General features: G+C 41.5%; 1 protein-coding gene across 50 annotated transcripts in view; it reads right to left on the minus strand.

The window, feature by feature from the left end:
• The window catches only part of AGFG1 (ArfGAP with FG repeats 1), an 85292-nt gene that overhangs the window by 37285 nt on the left and 25640 nt on the right, over positions 1-22367 (minus strand). For all 50 annotated transcript variants that reach the window (XR_010590651.1, XR_010590652.1, XR_010590650.1 and 47 more), the window contains exon 3: positions 2594-2709. Coding sequence is in view for 44 of the 50 variants with exons in the window: in XM_008165891.4 (XP_008164113.2) it covers positions 2594-2709 (116 nt within the window). In the remaining 6 variants the exon portion in view is untranslated. The remainder of the gene's footprint in view (positions 1-2593; positions 2710-22367) is intronic.

Below are 22367 nucleotides of genomic sequence, written 5' to 3' on the forward strand. Positions count from 1 at the left end.
AGCCCACAGTTTAGCACCCTCTCTCACACTTCGTTAAATGCTGTGCTGAGCACATGCAACATTTATAGTTGAGTTCTGTTCAGTCAGTTTTCAGTCTAAGACATCTATGGCAGGGGCCTGAGGACCACAGGTTGAATTTCCAAATGATCTGCACCTCCATTTGAATTTTTTTAGGGGTCCACAAATGAAAAAAAAAGTTTGGAAAAAAAATTAAGGCATGTTTAGCATATTAAAAATCACATCTATTTCAACTCAAAAGTGATGTTAACAGTCCCTAATCTCAACCAATTACCAGGGTTTGAACCATTGTTGTACACTCTATTAAAGTCTGAATTTTAAACCTTTCTTTAAAACTCAGATTGAGTTACCAATAGTTATTAAATATTCACTTTACAGAGCATCAATATTTTTACAAAACCCAAATAAATATTTCTACCATCACTGTAGTTCCATCCCAGTAAGGGACTGTTTAAGTCCTATACGGCTACTGATGTCACCATAAGCAGTTACAGTTTCCTTGTTCGAGATGAATTATGATTGCCCCGTTAAACGGAACATACAGAACTTTTAAAGAAAATAGTCTGATAACTTCTCCACTTAAATGAGCTGTAATAGCTCTTACACCCTATTCAGTAAACAACCGTTTATGTAATAAGTCCAATATTTTCTGACAAGGTCTGCCACATATACAAGAGGAAAAAGAAAAACAGCCTGCCCTCCAGACAAGCAAACATAGTAAAGCTGTTAGCATACGAGCAGAACACAAAAGCTTCTATTCTGCCTGATCTAAAAGCCACTCTGAGGGAAACAGCAGAAGCTGCCCTTGTGAACAGAAAACAACTTCCCCACCTGCAGAGTGCAGCAGTCTTGTGGAGCCTCAGCAGCTGCTAAGGCAGTTGGGATCCAAGTGCAGACCTTTAGGAAGAAGGCCACGGAAAAATAACTGACACCCTGTATCCCATGTTCTCCACTTTTATATGGTTATATATTTTGTACAAAGTATGCTTTGTGAGGTATCACTTGTAAACTCAATCTGCTGATTCTTATTATCCTGTTGAAATGAGTGTTACACTGCATGTGAAATTATGAGATTTTGCTGTATGATTGTTACTGGAATGTGTCGCAATTCTGGTATCTAGAATAAGCCAATTCCTCAGACAGACACAGACACACTAGCATGCCAGAAAAGTGCTAAAGAGCCATTACCTGCTGGGGGGTTGTAAACAGGAAATTTACAACTTATCTGAAAAGACAGTTTGAAGCTGTACATCATGGAACTGCCTGCCCACATGACCCAGCAAGGATTTTTCCAGCACACAAGGGTTGGGGTATAAGAACGGGCCGGGAGGGAAGGAAGGGAGCGGGGTGCAAAATGGCTCTAGCCACCTCCCTGCTCATAACATCAATGAACACCTAAAGAACACTGAACTAATGAGTGGTCTCAGGCTGAAAGGAAACCTAGCCTGTGAACTAATGATTGCCTGCAGCATCTGGTGTGGTAAGAATGTTTGCTTCAAATTTTATTTAGCTTGGTAAAATGTAGGAATTACCTTGCAATTTTATCTTTTTATTTCTTTTGTAATCAATTCTAACGTCTATGCCATACTAATTATAAAAACTTAAACTCTACCTTTCTGCAGTTAATAAAACCTTCTTTTATTATTTTATCTAAGCCAGTGTGTTTGATTGAAGTGTTTGGGGAATCTCCACTCAGGTCAACAGGACTGGTGCATATTTATTACCCACAGCTGGAATGACAGATTAATTACGAGCTTGTACTGTCCAGTGGGGCTACTGAACAGTAGAAGAAAAGGCTGGGCCTGAGGGATATGTGGGTGTTGCCTTATATGTGCTTCGTGGATGACTGGGCATAGATTCATGTACTCAGCTGGGAGTGATTTTGCATGCTGGTGGTGTGAGTGGGCAGACCCTGGAAGGGTTTGCTGTTCACTAGCAAAGTAGTGTAAAAGGCATCCTAGGCTGGAGAGCTAAGGGGACACAGCAGTCCCTGGGGAATGTCACACTAACATATGTGGTGCATCTACTAACAAACGTCCAGGTCTTCTTCTTAACATTTTAAATGAATATCTAGGTTTAGCAATGTTCAGACTATTCAGATGTAATGTTTAGTGCTTTACAATGCCCAGGTCTACACTACAAACCTGTATCAGTACAACTCTGTTGCTGGGCAAAGTAGGTACACCAACCTCACCGCCGGCGTAGACAGTGCTATGTCATCGGGAGAGGTTCTCCCACTGACATAGCTCCCACCTCTTGCGAAGGTGGATTAACTACGCCAACAGGAGACGACGCTCTCCTGTCGGCATAGTAGCATCATCATTAAAGTGCGGCAGCTGTGCTGCTACAGTGCTGTACATGAAGACAAGCCCAAAGTCTTCCATAAGGTATAGTGCCTTCTTTAAAAATTGAGAAGTCATCAAGTTCTTTTCAGCAACAAAGTAACACTCATTTTTAATCACAATGAAAGACTTTTAGTCAGCAATTTACAGTAAACCCAAAAGGGATTTCTGGTTACAGAAAAAACACAACAAAGTTAGTTTTCTATCAAAACTAACTGAAAGTGTTAGCTTACCATCTTTTCTTTTCATATTTTTCCTGTAGAAACTCCTTTACTTTCTGTGGATCCCTGAAGTCTGGAATTGCTGATGATCGATCATCAAATAATCCTAGCCAAATCTGTTTACACACCTTATTTCGAGGTAATAATGGGGGAGGAGAGGGAAAAGAGAGAAATCAGTATTAAATAACTTTCAAGTTCAAATTTATATTTTCACTCTAAGTTTACAACCATAGATAGAATGCATAAATTTTTGAATATCCATTCTTACTATATTTATTTGCAAAGGACTTGTCTTACACTAATTGATATTTCAGCCAAGTGTGAGTGTACAGTGCACTGTTTAGATGTTGCAAGGCCATCGATCTCAGCAAGACAAACAGAAATCCTAGTCTCTTATTTAACAGGCACAAACAGGAAGTACATGATTTTGAAAGTACTCCCAATGGTGTAACACACCTAACTGCCATTTTTGTCTTTAGAAATACTCCTCCCCGAAGTCTACACATTCAAACCACAGACAAGATTCAGTCCTGCTTCTCTGTTCAGCTTACACAGTGACCTGTAAAGTTTGGAAGATCCCCAACTTATTAATTATATTTGTCTGTATTAGTTTTTAAGAGTCCTTCTGAGCTTTTAAAATTTACCAATATACAGTGCTTTGTTTTTGGCTGAACAAAACAAATTCCTGTCTAATATATGAGGAGCTTACAGAACAGTAAGGTTTCCTAGAAAATTAACATACAGTGTTTAAAAACACAAAGGATTTCACATGTAAACAGAAGGGTCTCAAACTGGTCCTGTCCCTTCAATGGTACAAATAAATAAAGTCAAGGAGAGAATGAAGACTCCCTCAGCCTTTATTGCCAGTAGTTTTTATAACTCAGCAAAAAATAATTTGCCAAATACTTAGCATTAATGACTTAGTACTCAGTAAAAGAGGAACTAATAGAAAAGTAACCCAGCAAGGATGAGGGCAGAGATGCAAGTTATCTTGCTTGATTAAAGGTTTCTTCTTTTTTTTTTAAAATCCACACACAGTTCCTCAAACAGGGTTAGAGCATATCCTTCTGCCAACAATTTAAGAGTCCCCCAGTGACAAAGAGCAAGTTCATTCCCCATCTCAAAGTTTCTAAAGTATATTTAAAAAGTCAAATCTTTAAAAATTATACACAAGTTAGTGAAAATATGTATTTCTACTGCCACGTATTACATATTTTCAACAAAATCTCACATTATCAGATAAACTGAGTACAATGATGAAATGACAGATTATTCCTGGGACCACATTCTATTTTAATCACAAGGTTAAAAAAGGATTGTCAAACTTAGTGCTTTACCTCTAAGCACTCATTCTCAACTACACAAACGCGCATACATATATAGTAATTTGCACTCCAAAAAAACTCAAACGTCTTTACAAATTTGAGAGTTATATAACCTAAAAAAGTACATAAAGGTCACTTCATCCATTATTGAAGTAAAGCCAATGAAGTGAAAGGTGGTAACTCTTTGATAATGGTACAAGAAATGGATAACATATTTAATTAAAACTGCCCAGGAAATACAGGTGGGAAGAAAGATTACTAAAGCTGGAATTCAGCTAAGACAAAGGAGTAAATATTCTTACAAAAAAAGTGTGACTAGAATCTTTAATGGCCACAAATCTCTTCTGGAACACACTATCTGACAGCACAGTGCACTGGCTTGATAGATTCAGAGGGACGTGTTCCACTTTCTGAATCATAAGCACTGCTTCCTGTATCATAGCTGAGTGCCAGTTTGAAAGTCTGATGGAATGTATTAATTTGGCTTTAAGTATGTTCATCCGTGGTAGAAGGACTGATTCAGGTCAGTGGCGTCCAACCTTTTCAGTCTGAGTTTGGAAGATATTTCAGGAAGGTCAAGGGGGCACCATAAGTACTTAGGAGGAGATTCTCTGCTCTTTGTGTCACTCAGGTGGTTTAAAGAAAACAGAAACCATCCCAGAAACCTCTTGCTAGGGGTTCCCTTCATGTGGAGTTCCCAGAAGGCAGAGCAAGCACATGCCAGGTCTACACTAGCATTACAAATTTGTCCCTATAGCTATGCAAGTATATCCTACCAGCAAAGTACTCCTCGTGTGAACTGAGCTTGTACCAGCAAAATTATTATTTTGCCAGTATAACTTATTCCATTCATTAACTACATAAATACATGTTGGCTTTAAATGCAAAACATGTTTTGCTAAATTTTCTTATGCATTCAGCACATTTTATGGCAGTTTTATTGAGCTAACAAACAATTTTAAAATGCTGTTTTTGTGTATTAATTGAATTCCAATTTTTATTCAAATGTGGCTTGAGACAATCATCAGTTGGTATATCTAACTACAATCTTAAATAAATCTAGATTATGTCAACTTACAGCCTCTGCAGTAATTACTGCTGATGTCCACACAACCCTCCTTCTGTCAGTGGTGCATATCCTCATCAGGAACGCTTCCACCAACTGAAGAGGTGCAGCATAGGGGCTGGGAGCCAGGGCTCTCAGCTTTGCACAGCTCCCGCTGGGAGCGGGGGTGGAGGGGAAGCTGCCTGGTGCTTCTCAACTCCCAGGGCTTCTTGCCTCCAGCAGGAAGATCCACGCCTGAAGTCCAGTCAGCTGCTGGGCTCCCCAGCAGGGAGCTGAGGGGGCAGCAGGATGCCCAGCTGGGAGCTTGGGGGGCAGCCGAAGCTGGGCTTTCTTGTCAATTTCACAGCTCCAGGAGCCATGAAATTGACAAGACAGCCAAAAGAGGATATAAGTAAGGCAGTGTCTACACTGACACCACATCACCCTACCTACACCAAAAATAACTCCACCTCCGTGAGTGATGTAGGGCTTATTATGTCAGTGTAGTAGGGCACTTACATCAGCAGGAGCAAGGCTGTAGGCTTACAAAGTTAGGTCAACATAAGCTGCCTTAGTAGTATAGATCAGGGCAGAGTTTCACAAGCATTTTTTAACCTTCAAGAATTAAACTTGCAATAGATTTCTTGGAAGTAGGACTAATTTATTTTTATTTTTCAAATACACCTAAACACAAAAGCAGTAACTTGACTAAAGTTTCCTTGATTTACTCTTTCCCTTTTTAAATTAAATGCATGTTACAAGGGCTAGCTTTGACAGAATCCCTACCTCACTTCCAGGCATCACTCAGGTTTTACCTCTCCACTGCTTCCAGCAACACACAAAAACGTGAGTATTAAGCACAATTGGGGAGGTGGGGGGAGGGGTGGAAAACAGCTCCATTGTTATGCACATAATCAATTTGTTTTCCTTTTATTAGACAAATACGGGCATTGTTTGGGTTAAGCATTGCATCTTTATTTCACTATTCCCAAACTTCAGGGATGCAAATTAAGTTTATCATTAAGGTTACATTAACAAAAAGAAAGAAAACAGCAGAGATGGCACTCACATAATGACATTTGTATCACCTATTAATGAAAGTATTGCTTATTACAGCTAAAAGTCAAACTATAACAAAAGCCCTTTGAAGAGTTTTGTGTTAAAGCTTATGCAAGGCAAACCTTAAAGGGCATAGACTATGTCTGCATTAAGTATCATCTTACGGTCTCAGATGTTTCTTATTCTAAAGTTATGCATGTGTTAAATTTAACTGAATTACATGGCAACATGCAATTTGAGTGTATCGGATATGCTGTAGAGTGGTGGGTGATCATTTAGTATTTGTATCATGATAGCACCCAGATGCTCCATTGAAGAACATGCTGTTGGGGCATTCGGAGAATTTCAGAATCTAAAAAAAGTTTGCTTCAAACCTTTGATTGTAATCTACAGTACAATCATGAAATTTTTCCTGTAGTCTTTTTAGAATAGCAATGATATACACACACATCTGGTGCATTTTTAAAAACTGAAAAGTCATGTAATGTAAGAGCAGGCAAAGCACATAAGGGATTACATGGAGGGGAAAAAAAAGTGCCACAATGAAAATAGGAAAAGTTTTAAAATGGCAGAGACTAGGAAATGCTGGTAAATCAGAAATCACAAAAACATTTAAAAACAAACAGATATAATACTTGTTTTTAGTGTTCTAGTTTAAGAGCCAAAATATCCAAATAATGAAGACACTGATTTGAAATTTTAACATACAATCTACTCAAACTGTAACCTACCTGGAACGTATACATTTTAGAATTGCTAAACATTTTGGTGACTAAGCCTTTTATCTGCTGCCTTTCTGGTAAGTGGGCCATGAGATAATGTACCCAAAAAGATACTTAGAGTATCTGAAAGCTATTAGGAAAAATTCGTAACTTAAGTGAACAATCAGATACAATAGTGTATGCTGGGGGTTCTCAAACCTTCTTTGCTGAGACCTTCTTTGAAAGTATTTAGGGTTGTGATGTTCCCACATTGCCCTCACCCCCTTCCAACCACCCATACTATGCCACCCTTACTTCTGTGCTGCTTCTGCTGGCAGCGCAGCCTTCAGAGCCGGGCATGCAGGCTGCAGCCACCACTCTGACCCTGCTTTGGTGGTAGCACAGAAATAAGCGTGGCAATACTGTGACCTCCCTACAATAGGCTTGCAACCCCCTTTTGGGTCAAGACCCCAAGTTTGACAAATGCTGGTGTATGCTATTAAAGGGAACGTGGTCAGCAGAGATCACTTGCGTTGGGAATCAACCACACAAATTCCAGGCCTAAAATGGTACTTAAGTCTCATCAGGATCAGCCTTAACTGACTTGCAAACATGAAAGACTACACTGTAGTTCAAACTTTGACCTCACTGATAATTCCCAATAATTCACCAGGATAAATGAAAAAGTTTCCTTTAATTAGCCATTGTCCCTTCGGCTGTGATATTAAGTATACCAAAAGATAGAAAAATGCTACAGATTCTATTTTGAATATTAGGTCTGGTCCATAGTTGTGTTATATGATCGTTCCCTACTGTACGTATACCAATGCTTTGAGCTGGATTTAGCATTCCATTATGGAGATTATTCCACAATTTAAATAGAATTGGTAGGCTAACTCAATTAAAGCTCACAATTCTAATTTCATCCTATTTCTCAAACTCTCAAGGAATGAAGAATTCTCTCTTCCATGGCCTTTATATCCTCCTAACACATAGAAATAACCCATCTCATCATTTAGTCAAATTACACAAACGTATCTTTTAATCTACCCTCATAAAACCTATCCAACTCCCTAATTATTGCGGTAGCTCTCTGGAATCCTTCTAGTTTATCACTATCTTCTTGACCACAAGAGAAATAAAATAAAATAAAGGGGGAGAGAGAAATGAAGCTTCCTTCTGAATGCATGGGTGGTACAAAAATTTTCAAGTTTGATTTTATTTCATTTATTTTAAAATTTAATTTAGTTAAATGAACAGTAGTTTAAGTGGCCAAAGAAAAAGTGCCAGTCATCTTATCAAAAAGTTCAGAAACATACAAGCAAAATTAACTTGTATAAACTTTTTAATTAACCAAAACCAGTACAATTTAAGACAATCCACAGATGTTACACCTTTGTAAGGAAGCATTACGTTGCAAAAAAAAAATGAGATGGAGAGAAAAATCTTTGACTTCACTTAGAAGCAACACTAAAGAGGCCTGTCCTCTAGTTAAGTCAATGGAATGGAGTTTAGGACATCTGGTTTCAATTCTTGCTCTGCCAGAGTTCCTACCAGACCCTTATCTGTTCCTCAGTTGCCAATCTGTAAAAGGGAGATACTAGGTTTGCGCCACAGCCCATCTTGTTTATTTAGATTGCAAGTTCTTCAGGGCAGAGACTATCCCATAGTTCGGGAAACACTCCTGCAGTAAGGCACAGCAGACAAACAGACTTAACTACTCTTTGTAGTTTCATCTTTTGTTTTGAAAGGAGTTTGTCTCCCACTGTTTTGGCTTTGGAGAAAGCCTTGAAAATGCTACCAGAGCGGAACTGATGCAGTAGCATCTGCCCAATTTCGGAGAGCCCAAAATGATAGTTTTTAGGTGTCAAGTGACCCATTAGTTTTATCTGAATTAGGCAGCACAGATACAAAGGATGGTACTTTAAATGCAAATGCTTAAAGTTTTCACTCCTCAAAGCATGCACAAAAGGAGAGCATGTACCTTATAAACATCTATTCCAGCATTTTCCAAAATGGGGGGCACAAAGCAGTTGGGGAAATATATAAAGTAAGGCTAGGCCTATACACAAACTTTCACAATTATGTCCGCCAGGAGTATGTAGTGGTGTGATCCCAACATAGCTGTGCTGGGCAAGAGCCCCTGTAGAGATGCCATTATTTTGCTTATGTACATAAACAATTTGCAAAGCAAAAACTAGAGAACACAACACAACAAAACTATGTTTCAAAACGGAATACTCACAGCAAGAAAGATTTGGAAATAGTTTCCTTGCATAAGCAAATTATAACTGTTTAATAACTAATATTGACATCAGAAGTGCTGAATTACTAATCTCGGTAGAATAAAAAGAATTGTATGCTTCCAGTAATAACGACATTTAAAAGTACACTTGTATAAAGTCAGGTTGAGTCAATAGTTAAACCTGTAACTTGCTTTCTATTGTACACAGTGTTATGAACACTCAATCCCTCAAAATCCTTTCCACCTGAAGTATAGTTTCCTCAAACATGGGGGGGGGGGGGAGGGGGAAGGGAGGTGAGAAGATCTTTGTAGACCATCTTTAAATTGCAAATCTCAAGTCACTTGTCCAATTAAACACTCAGTTTTTTCCAACAATTTAAAATCAGAAGAATAAACTAAACTGTCTAATCAGGGGAAACCCTTAGTGTGGACAGTTATGCTGATTAAGCACTCAGATGCCAGTATAACTTGTTTGACTGTTAGTTAAACCAATGCAAAAAACAAAAGCTACCCCCACACATTTTTTGCACCGATGTAAGCATATTGGTTTAAAACTGGTAATTATTGGTCCCAAAAAACTGTGCAGACAAATTCTGAATGTAGACCAGTCCCTGGGGCAGAGGGGGTTTGATTATTTAAAGATTTGACTTATAAAATAAATATCAAAGATAGCTCAGTGTAGCAGTCCAGGTTTTATTCATCAGTCCTGACAAATGCTCTTCCAGGGTTCCAGTATTTAGAATCTTCACGGAAGGTTGAAGGGTTGTGGTGAAGAGACTTAAACTATCATTTAAAAAAATATATCTATATCTATAGAGAGAGCACGCGCACCCTTCTCTTTATGAAAGGTTTTCAAAATGCAAACCAATGCGGAGGGTTTACGTCATGGAAATTTCTTTAAACAGAGAACAAAAACAAAAGAAGAGTCCCTCAACCAGACACAGTTACACTCTTGCCTGTCAAACCTCTCGCATCCTCAGTTGTTAGCCATACATATTAGGACAGGGGTTCTCAAACTGGGAGTCACGAGGTTATGATGTGGGGGTTGCGAGTACATACACGAAACAGCAACTGCTATCAAATATCATTTAAATCTAGCGTTTTAGAAAATTACCCGCTTTTCCGTCGCAATGTAATGTATTTACTTCAAAAAGTATTGTAAACATAAATGCAGCGATTGTTGTTCCTAAACATAATACAAATATTATCACCAGTTTAAGGAAATTGGACTCTGGGGATTATAGTCATGTGTCATCTTGAGACTAAAAAGATAGGATTGAGACAACATCAGAGGGCTTAGTTGGTCAGCAGCTGAAGAGTTGCATTAAACTGCAGACCAATCAGAACACTGAGATCGGCAAAAAGGGATTAATAGTTTCACAGACACACAGCAGGGACAAACTGAGGGGGGGCTTGTGGGTGCTATAACCACCCTAAAATTTATCTTAGATCCTCCCACTCCATAGCCACCCCTGCAAAGTTCAAATGTTACGCAGAATAAGGATGGCACAGTATGGCACTGCCATCCTTACTTATGCAGTTTGCAGTGCTGCTGGCAGTGGCACTGTCTTCAGAGTTGGGCGCCAAGCTAGCAGCCACCGCTCTCCAGCCGCCCAGCTCTAAAGGCAGCACCACTACCAGCAGCAGCGCAGAAGAGTGGCAATGGGGCACGAAGTCTGCTGTGGAAAAAAAAAAAGTGGTATTAACCAATTTTATTCAGCCAGTCCCCCCAGTATTAAACAATTATTTTTAAAAAATAAAAACTTTTCTGCTTATAACAATTTGATAAAAATGTGTTTTAGTCTTAATTTAAAAGCAGTGAGAAAAAGGTAAATTAATTTTCAACAACAGAGTTATAAATGCAGCATTTAAAATAATGTTCAATATAAAACATGTTTTTAATTTATAAGGGGGGGAAGAAAAATCACACTCAGAAGCTCGCTGTCTGAAAGGGAACATCAATACAAAAAGTTTAAGAGCCACTATACTAGGGGAAGGTGGCAATATGCTCTTTGAAAGGGAGGTGGCAAAGAGACATCAACAGAAACCACCAACATACATTAGATGGTTAATAAGTAATTGATATTGGTATTTTCCAGAGCAATTTCTTCCTCTCTTCCCCCTCCCCCCAAAAAGTTTAAGTACCAAAATAGTTCAACTGGACAAAAGAAAGCTTGATTTGGAAATGCTGCCACAGTGCCTCATGGGAGTTGTAGTTAGGATGCCTTATGTGCCCCATTCTCTTCTACAGGCAGGGCCCTGGTCACGCTACATTTCCTAAGGTGCGCCAAGGGCCTCCTCTGTTGGAGATAGGAAACAGTACATCATGGTAGATTTAATTCAGCCAGGGAAACTGACCTATAAAGAATGAGGCCTGGTCCCCACTTAGTCCGGACTTCGGACTAAGGTACGCAAATTCAGCTACGTTAATAACGTAGCTGAATTCGAAGTACCTTAGTCCGGACTTACCGCGGTCCAGACGTGGCAGGAAGTCTCCCCCCGTCGATGCCGCGTACTCCTCTCGGCGAGCTGGAGTACCGGCGCCGACTGTGAGCACTTCCGGGATCGATTTATCGCGTCTTAACCAGACGCGATAAATCGATCACAGAACATCGATGGCGTGCCGCCGGACCAGCCGGTAAGTGAAGACTAGGCCTGAGGCACTGTGGCAGCATAAACCTTCAAGGTTCCCCCCCCCCCGAAAGCAGACACTTTCCACAAAAAACCACATCAACTAATTTAGTCAAGAACGCAGTTTTCCATCAAAAGTAATTTCAACATAAAAATTTTGAGCTGCCCCAATAACTATAGTATCCCAATGATTTGAATTAATAGCTACTTATTTACAACCAAAACCCACAAAAGTTTTATTTATGACTTTGTTTTAATTTTAGTTAAATGTGGAAGCTGCAAGCTCTTCCACCTGTACCAGGTATACCTATACTTTTTATCCTCAGCAATTGCAAAAGAATAGAATGACATCCAAGGTAATTCAGAGGCTACCTTCACAGAAGGCATAACTTCTACTACTTATGCCAGTGACTAAGTGACTCATTACTTTCATAAGGCCTATAGCAAAACTGGCAGAGATTCCATCTTAATAATGGCTGTTTCAAACATTGTAGTCAGCTCTTGAAAAAGCAGTCTTCATATGTTTCACAGAGACCCTTAAAACCAGATAAAGCTTGAAATTAGTGCTACAGACCCAGAACATGCTATAGTAACACAGAGGTCAAATTCATAATATAAGAACAAAAGGCCTCCAATAAATTAGAGAAAAAGCATTGTCCCCCACAACATGTGCAAAACGTATGGATTGTATGGTAAAGAGTAAGAAGTGAAAAATATTAGTTCATGTGGAACGTGACTAACGCATGACACGCTCCCCAAATTTAGTTGAACCTTAGTAACTTCGGCCCAAACCAATGATCCACCTAGTCCAGTATTCTGTTCTACAGTAGCTAGTAATGAGAACTTTCAGAGGAAGTTGCAGATCCCTTTCCCTCTGCATAGACTAGATTATTGTACAACAACCAGTCAACTGGGAAATATTCTTCCAAACTGTAAGGTACGGGATGCCCAATTCCCTTCTGACACCATGAAGCACCTGTGCTTGCTGCTGTAATTATGAAGTCAGGAGTCAAAATTAATGACCTTTGAGCTGTAGAAGAATTTCTGTAGTCCTAGTCATTTGATAAAGTTTGAATATTGGAGGACGTCTATTCTAGTAATTTATAAACTACATGAAAGAATGCTTGATAGGTCTCTCAATAGCACTCTGTAGGATTTTTTTTTTAGTATGAAATGGAGAAAAGCAAGTGTGTACTTTGATAGTCTTTGGACTTCCTGCATGATGCCACCAAATGTGGGATTAAATTTTTTAAAGTATTATTAACAAATTTAATATGTAAACATGGAGAACGAAAGCCACCAGAAACATAAATGGAGGATGTTACATACAAGTTTCCTTATGTGGATGGTTACATGCTTGTTGCATGCACTCCAGAGATCCTCTAGTTCACCAATAAATTGTGTGTGGTTTTTTTTTGGGGGGGGGGGGGAGAGAAGGGAGAGTAGGGGAGGACAACAAAACAAAAACAAGAAACTCACCATACTCCAAGGTGGCAATAGAGAGCACACACTAGACAAAGTGATCTTAACACTTAGGGACTAAAAAGTATGAGCACACTGACACTGATTCCTTTCATGCCATACTTCCCAGCAATTAGCAGAACAGAAGAGGGGGCTTGGAATGAGTGAAGAAAAGATGGTATATAAAAAGGTCTTATAAAAATTCAAAAACATTGTGCTTCTTAACATATTTGTCGCAATCAGTGATAGCGAATCTGGGTTATGCAGCAACAAGTAGACTACTCAGTGTAATGCCATAGGAAAGCTGAAAGTTTAAATTGTAATATATTCAGTTCTCCCATTGGGTACTTAATCTAGTCCTTTATGGTGCATAAATAATTATTTCTTAGGCTCTCTCTACACTGGCAGAGCATTTTTGCCTGGAGTTTGGTTGCTGATAAAAAAAGCACTTAAAGAAAATTGCTGGTGTGTGTTCACATTGTCTTCCAATGGTGGCATAGTACATTCACACCTGCGGCACTTGCATCAGCAATGACAGCAATCCCACAGTGCAGCTCTCCCCCTTCTGCCGCTAGGTCTTCTGGGAAGGTAGAGGGGGAATCGCAGGGCATCATGGGTCTGGGCTCACTGCGCCATGATGCACTGCTCAGGGACGCCCAGAGGATTCAGGGGGCTGGGGTCTTCGGCAGTGGGGGTCCTTCTGCTCCGGGTCTTCGGGGCACTTCGGCAGCCGGTCCCGGAGCGGAGGAAGCCCTCACTGCCAAAGACCTGGAGCGGAAGCAGCTCTAGGTCTTTGGCAGCGGGTCCTTCACTCGATCCGGGTGTGTTTGGCGGCACTGAAGGACCTGCCACCGAAGACCCAATGAAAACTCTCGTGGGGGCCCCTGAAAACTCTTGTGGCGGCCTCTGCGGGGTCTGGGGCAAATTGCCCCACTTGGCTTTCTGTCCCAGCGTTCCACATGCTTCCATCTTCAGTTCATGACATTTTTCAACATCCCTTGATTTCTGCTTGCCCCACCACAGGAATGGATCCCACACTGATTTCCACTAGCACATCACGAATAGCAGTGGAGTTAATCTTAATGTTACAAAGGCAATGGCAGTCACAGTTGCTAGACACTGTGTCAGACATGGAAAGTAGCAACATTAGATTGTTTTTGGCATTCATGGAAGAGCAGAACACAGTGGAATGTTGCTTTTGGGCTCAGGAAACTAGCACAGAGTGGTTGGATTGTATCGTTATGCAGGCCTGGGATGACGAGCAGCAGCTGCAGAACTTTCAGATGTAGAACTTTCCTGGAACTGCGTGCTGAGCTTGCCCCAGCCCTGTGGTGCAAGGACACCCAAATGAGAGCTGCCCTCTTGATGAAGAAGCATGTGGAAATCGCAGTGTGGAAGCTGGTGACTCCAGACTGCTACCAGTCAGTCGCAAACCAGTTTGGAGTAGGAAAGTCGACTGTTGGGGCTGTGTTGACGCAAGTGTGCAATGCCATTAAATCGTATCCTACAGCGAAAGACCACGACTCTTGGCAACATGCGTGAAATTGTGGATGGCTTTGCAGCAATGGGATTCCCTAACTGGAGGGGCGATGGACTATGCCAGCCATCTAATTCTGGCACCAGACCACCTTGCAATGGAGTACATCAATCGGAAGGAGTACTTCTCCGTGTTTTTGCAGGTGCTTGTGGATCACTCTGGGCGTTTAACTGACATCAATGCAGTGTGGTCCGGAAAGGTGCCTGTATTTTTAGGAACACTGGCCTGTATAGAAAGCTGCAAGCAGGGACTCTCTTTTCAGACCAGAAGATCACTGTAGGAGAAGTCGAAATGCCCATAGTGATGCTGGGAGACCCTGCATACCTCTTAATGCCATGGCTCATGAAGCCGTACACGGGAAACCTAGATAGTAGTAAGGAGCAGTTCAACAGGCTGATTAGGTGCAGAATGACCACTGAACACGTGCGTGGCCGATTAAAGGTGCGCTGGCGATGCTTACATGGCAGGTTAGACCTTAATGAGAAAAATACTCCCACGGTTATAGCTGCGTGTTGCACACTGCATAATATTTGTGAAAGGAAGAGCAAAAAATTTACACAGGGGTGGACTGCCGAGGCAGAACGCCTGGCTGTTGATTTTGAGCAGTCAGATACCAGGGCGATTAGAGGGGTGCAACGTGTGGCAATAAGAATCAGATGCCTTGAGGCAACACTTTGAAAATAAAAACCAGTAATGTTTGTTGCTATGCTTGGGACTGTAATGGTTAATTAAATTTGGTATGCCAGGAAGCAATTGTGATTGTTAAGGCCTAGGATTCAATGTAAGGAATTGATAAAAGTGCCTGTTGATTTGCAGGTGTCATCTGCTATTATACCTTGCATGGAAAAAATAAAAAGTGCTTAAAATTCAAAAAACTTTGCTTTTATTGCCAAATAAGCCACAACACACCACCACACGCACACACAGATTTTTGGTGGGGGAGAAGATACTGGGGGGGACTGACTTTCAGAGCTGAGCATAAGTCCAGCTTTCATTTGAAAAGCTGTGTGCGGGAGTGTAGTGTAGAGGAAAGCGCGAAATGCCAGAAAGCAGAAAGGAATGCGCAGGGGGAGTTTGTAGAGCACATGAGAAAGAGTTCTGAATGTGCTGAAGGGGAGGGCGTGCACGCATCTGCTCAGTTTGGACCATGTCAGTTTGATGCTCCAAAATTTGTATCAGCCTCTCCGTGGCATCCCTATTGTATGCATCATTTGATTTTCTTTCCTGTGTGTTGCTTTCCCTCCATTTCTTGTATTCAGTCTTTTCTGCCTCTGACTGCAGCAGCACCTCCCAGAACATATCTTCCTTGCTTCGTCTTGGGCGTTTTCTTATCTGGCACAGATGCTCTGCTGCTGTTGGGGGGGCAGGGGGGTGGACTTCTCAAGGTCATGTCTGGAGAGGCATAATTAACAACAAACAGAAGCACTATTGTCAACGACACACAGAGCATTGAAACACTACATTAAAATACACAGCTGGTAACATACTTATCACTTTCTCTGTGACCCTAGGCAAGCACCCATGTGGGAGAACACCCCAAGCATGGTGAGTGAACCCAAGGGCAGGGGCACTGTTCATTGTAGAAAAGCAATGTGAAAGGGTCGTGGGGCACTTATGGGGGGCAACACTTTAAATTTTCCCATCATTTTCCACAGGTGGGGTCACTATGGAAGATTTCTCACTCCTGAGGGTAAGCAAGGAAGCAAGGGTGCATCTGCTACACGCTTGTGGCTTCCGCCCCAATCGCTATGCTGCTTACCTGTGTGCAGCTTTGGGCCCTGCCCAAGTGTCTCTCAATAGGGGAAGGAACAAAGCAATTCTGCCAAGGAACCTCTGGCAGAGGATTGCTGTGTACCTCTAGGAAAGTTTCCTAGAGATCTCTGGAGAATTCTCAGAGTGCATCAACTCCCCGTTTCACCGTACTGCCTAGCTGCATGGGGAAGTGCCTAGCACACAGAAACACAGCCAGCCTTGTATATTTCTCTGCCCTGTCCTCTCCTTGTTCTGCCTCTCCAGAGAGCAACTGCAGAGACTGGCTAGACACCTCTAGAGTAGGGAGCAGCTCCTGACTGGACGCACCACTGGGCAACCCCATCGTGGGCTTCACAACTTCTCCAACCTCCACCTCTTCATTAAGGACTTCCTCCTCTGGGTTAGGTACACTTTCCACTGGCTACAGACCTGCCGAAGTATCCACAGTTCTTTTGGTGGTGGAAGTGGGGTCTCCATCGAGGATAGCGTTCAATTCCTTATAAAAATGGCAAGTCTGGGGCGCAGCACCGGAGTGACAGTTTGCCTCCCTTGTCTTGTGGCACGCGTTCCTCAGCTTCTTCACCTTTGCTCTGCACTACAACATGTCCCACTCAAATCCCTTTTCGCACAAGCTGCACACAAGCTGGCTGTAGGTACTGAAATTCCTATGGCTAGAGTGCAGCTGGGACTGGACAGCCACCTCTCCCCAAACACTCAGATCCAGTAGCTCCACAGTGGTCCAAGTGGGAGATCGTGGCGGCTCCATGCAGCAAACTTTCACCTGGGAGGGTGCGATGTGAGCTCTCTACATCGAGCAAACAGGAAGGGGAATTTCAAAATTCCTGAAGCTTTAAAGGGGGAGTGAGTGGTGGAAGGTTGTTTAACTGGGGGCAGAGTTGAAACTACTGACCAAAGTGATCAAGATGGGCATTCTGGGACACCTTCCGGAGGCTAATAACAGCGCTAAAATTAAGCATGGTGTCTATAATGACACTACAGCGATAAAACCTTGGTGCAAAAAGCCTTGACTCTCATCGAGGTGGGTTTTTTTGTTTTGTTTTGCTTTGTTTTTTTAAAACAGCGCCGCAACTGAGGAGTGTCGTCGCAAAAAATGGCTTTGCACTGTGTACGCCTCTGCTATTTCATTGCCAAAAGGCAGCTTTTGGCAAAAAAGCTTGGCAATATAGACCAGCCCTTAGAATTAGGGGCTCATATACATTAATTACCACATAATAAAGTGAACTAGTCTAAAATGAAGATTAAGGAGCCAATCATGTTAAATATGGCTTTATATTTCACCCACTTGTATCTGGCAAGAGAGAAGAACAAAAAAAACCAACCAATCATTGCAGCTGTTATTGGTGTGTGCTATATGCAGTCCAATTACAATTGGAATGACAAACTTACTTAGCAACAATCCACATTAATTTCCAATGAACTTTGCATACATTCAACAGCATTCATGCTTGCTTTATTAGCTTTTAAACAATTCAATACTTGTTAGTCTTCGCTTTTTTGTCTCAATGTGCATTATATTATTTTCTGTGCAACACTACCTTTCCAACCCACGTACAAGCAAAGCCAACAACTACCAGGCACAACTTGAGTGACTTAAATTTTTATAACATTCCCGTGAAAATGCACCCAACCGTTTCACATAAGTCACAAGTTAAAATGGATTACTCATGGATTTGGCCTTTTCAAAGAGCTGGACAAGGCTATCATAAATCACTAGACATGGTTACAGGTCAGGCATTTCCTTTAAAATACAATATATTTTTGATTGACAAATTGAAAAGAATCATTGTTCAGCCACAAAGGACAATAAGAGAAAGTGCCAAAAGACAGATTTAAACATTTACTTGCCCTTATTTCCAGTAAGCAGGTAGAACTGGCAAAGTTTTTTGGAATGGAGTGTTTAAAATTAGATGGATGTCAAAGATTTTAGACATTCAACTTCTAATCAATTTTGTTAAAGAGCCCTGTATAGCAACAGCATTGACACAAGAAACTATTCAACGATTTTTCCTACAACATGAAATTATTTCTTCTTATTTCTGCTTTCAAGATGTACATAACCTGTGCTACTTTGTGCAGCAAATTAGGCCAATAAGTAAGCTTTTCAATGGGGCACTCCGATTTGCTTCAGAAATCAGACAGATTCTGGACTACTTATGTCAAGAGGACAACAGAAAACAAAATGCTTATTTAACAAATTAAGTATATTTTAATTATACTATTTTTTTTTGTTTTTTTATAAAACATTAAAGCACTATCCGAGAGATGCTCTGTAATCAACATTTATACTTCAGCTAAGTATACTTAACTTTGACTAAAAGACATCTACTCTTGTTGATACTTCACTGCTAAGGACAAGCTACTGTGTCTCTAAGGCAACCTGAAACTAATTTACCCAGTGAGGCCCTCTGGTTTCTGGAGCAGCTTTAAGTCAAAGAAGCATTTTGAACAGGGAACAATACAATCAGTACAGTGAACACTGTGTTATTTGTTTTGCTATTAAATTCAAACTGCTTATGTTGTCCCATTCAATTTACTGAAGATTTTTGTATTGATAACAATACAAATGCAATATAGAAGCAATTAAATCAGGCAGTGGGGTTTGATGGTTTTGGCACCTTAAAAGGGAGTTTAGTATAATGGGAGAAACATATTAGCTGTATATTTCTGATATAGTTATTTTTATGTAGTAAAAGAGCAGCTATTTGCACCTCTTAGCCACTGTTGCAAACTTTGGAAAACACTGCAAGTGTTAACAGAATATAGACCAATGAAAAGTTTTCTTGGCAATCTTAGTAATTTAAATGAAACTCAGATTCTAGAACATAATGCTATGAACAAGAGGGTGGTATCTATAGCAAATTCCATGATCACGGTTTTACACTGTGAACATTCAGGGCCCCAGCTACACCAACACAAACCTACAATATTTTATAACTTATTCAAGCCCTGACCTGAAGATTTGTGAAACTAACACTACTCTGATTTAAATATTTGATTTTAAGTAGTTAAGAGCCAAACAATTTCATAATTAGACTAATAACTTCAGATTTTGTTCAAGTCTGTCTAGAAATGATTGTTAGTCAAACTCTTCAGCAAGTGCTATGTATCACTACAAAAAAAAGGCAGCTTTTTAAAAGCTTTTCCTATTTTCATTCTTAAAGCTGAACCAGATTGTCATTAAAGAACAACCTATTTCATGCTTATATTTTGTTATAAAGGATGATCATTTTTAGGGCTGTCAGTTAACTCATGTGATTAACTCAAAAAATCAATCATGATTAATCACAGGTTTAATTGCACTGTTAAACAATAGAATACCAACTGAAATTTTTTTCAAATATGTTTGAATTTTTCTACATTATCAAATATATTGATTTCAATTACAACTCAGAATACGAAGTGTATAGTGCTCACTTTATATTATTTATTACAAATATTTGCACTGTAAAAGTGAAACGGAATAGTATTTTTCAGTTCACCTCATACCGTAGTGCAATCTATCGTGAAAGTGCAACTTACACATGTAATTTTTTTAAAATATAAACGCACTCAAAACAAGGTAAAACTTTAGAGCCTACAAGCTTCATGCTTCCATGCTGATGACTTGTTAAAAAAAAAAAAAAAAAAAAAAAAAAAAGTGTTAATTAAATTTGTGACTGAACTCCTTGGGGGAGAATTGTATGTCCCCTGCTCTGTTTTACCTGCATTCTAACATATATTTCATATTACAGCAGTCACGGATGATGTTGTTCATTTTAAGGACACTTTCCCTGCAGATTTAACAAGACGCAAGAGAAATACCAACGTGAGATTTCTAAAGATAGCTACAGCACATCCCAAGGTTTAAGAATCTGAAGTACCTTCCAAAATCTGAGGGGGATAAGAGGTGGAACACGCTGTCAGAAGTCTTAAAAGATAAACATTACAGTGCAGAAACTACAGAACCTGAACCACCAAAAAAGAAAATCAACCTTCTGCTGGTGGCATCTGACTCATGATGATGAAAATGAACATGTGTCAGTCCGCACTGCTTTGGATCATTATCAAGCAGAACCAGTCATCAGCATGGACGCATGTCTTCTGGAATGGTGACCAAAGCATAAAGGGGCACACGAATGTTCAGCATATCTGGCATAAAAATACCTTGCAACACCGGCTACAAAAGTGCCAGGTGACATTGTAAATCAGAAGCAGACCGCATTATCTCCTGTAAATATAAACAAACTTGTTTGTTTTGTTTTTGAGTGCAGTTATGTAACAAAAAAAGACGGTTACTCACCGTTGTAACTGTTGTTCTTCGAGATGTGTTGCTCATATCCATTCCATTAGGTGTGTGCGCGCCGCGTGCACGATCGTCGGAAGATTTTTACCCTAGCAACACCGGCGGGTCGGCTGTGGAGCCCCCTAGAGTGGCGCCTTCATGGCGCTGAATATATACCCCAGCCGACCCGGCGCCCCCTCAGTTCCTTCTTGCCGGCTACTCCGACAGTGGGGACGGGGGGCGGGTTTGGAATGGATATGAGCAACACATCTCGAAGAACAACAGTTACAACGGTGAGTAACCGTCTTTTCTTCTTCGAGTGCTTGCTCATATCCATTCCATTAGGTGACTCCCAAGCCCAACTTAGGTGGTGGGGTCGGAGTGAGACATTGCTGTGTGCAAAACCGCTGATCCGAAGGCAGCATCGTCCCTGGACTGCTGCAGTAGTGCATAGTGAGCCGTAAACGTGTGGACTGATGACCAAACCGCCGCTCTACAAATGTCCTGGATGGGAACTTGCGCCAGGAAAGCCGTCGAGGAAGCTTGGGCCCTCGTGGAGTGAGCGGTGAGGTGCGGTGCTGAGACACCTGCCAGGTCGTAGCAAGTCCGGATGCAAGACGTAATCCAGGAGGATAGGCGTTGTGAGGAGACCGGTGAGCCTTTCATTCGGTCGGCCACTGCAACGAAGAGTTGCGTCGTCTTTCTAAAGTGCCTTGTGCGGTCAATATAGAAGGCCAGGGCCCTGCGTACGTCCAGAGAATGCAAACGTTGATCCTGGCGAGTAGCATGTGGTTTAGGATGAAAGACCGGGAGAAATATATCCTGGTTGATATGAAAAGGAGAAACCACCTTAGGGAGAAAGGCAGGATGTGGACGAAGCTCCACTTTATCCTTATGGAAAACTGTGTAAGGGGGCTCGGATGTAAGCGCCCTGAGTTCAGAAACGCGCCTTGCTGAGGTGATGGCTACGAGGAAGGCTGTCTTCCAGGACAGGTACAGAAGTGAACAGGTGGCCAGTGGCTCGAATGGAGGACCTGTGAGCTTGGAGAGAACCAGGTTGAGGTCCCACGTCGGAACGGGCTGACGTTGTTGTGGATACATCCGGTCTAAGCCCTTGAGGAATCTAACGACCATCGGGTTAGAGAATACCGAGGACGCGAGTTCTCCTGGGTGAAAGGCCGATATAGCGGCCAGGTGAACTCTAATCGAAGATATCGCCAACCCCTGCTGTTTTAGGGAGAGGAGATATTCCAATATGAGAGGAATAGGTGCCTGTAACGGGGACGCGGCTCGTTGTTCGCACCAACAGGAGAACCGCTTCCACTTGGCCAGGTACGTGGTCCGTGTTGAGGGCTTCCTACTGCTCAGCAGAATCTGTTGGACAGAGTGCGAGCACTGCTGCTCTGCCTGGGTGAACCATGGAGCAGCCACGCCGTGAGGTGGAGTGATTGCAGGTCGGGGTGACGCAGCCGGCCGTGGTTCTGCGTGATGAGATCCGGATACAACGGAAGCGGGATCGGTGTCTGAACCGAGAGTTCCAACAGCGTGGTGTACCAATGTTGTCTCGGCCACGCTGGGGCGATCAGAATCACCTGTGCCTGGTCTCTGCGCAATTTGAGCAGTACCTTGTGGACCAGAGGAAACGGAGGGAAGGCATAAAACAGGTGGTCTTTCCAGGAAAGGAGAAACGCATCCGAGAGGGAGCCCGGAGCTCGACCTTGCAGGGAGCAGAACACGTGGCACTTCCT

This window comes from Chrysemys picta, chromosome 9 (genome assembly GCF_011386835.1).
Source record: "Chrysemys picta bellii isolate R12L10 chromosome 9, ASM1138683v2, whole genome shotgun sequence".
Lineage (NCBI taxonomy): Eukaryota > Metazoa > Chordata > Testudines > Emydidae > Chrysemys > Chrysemys picta.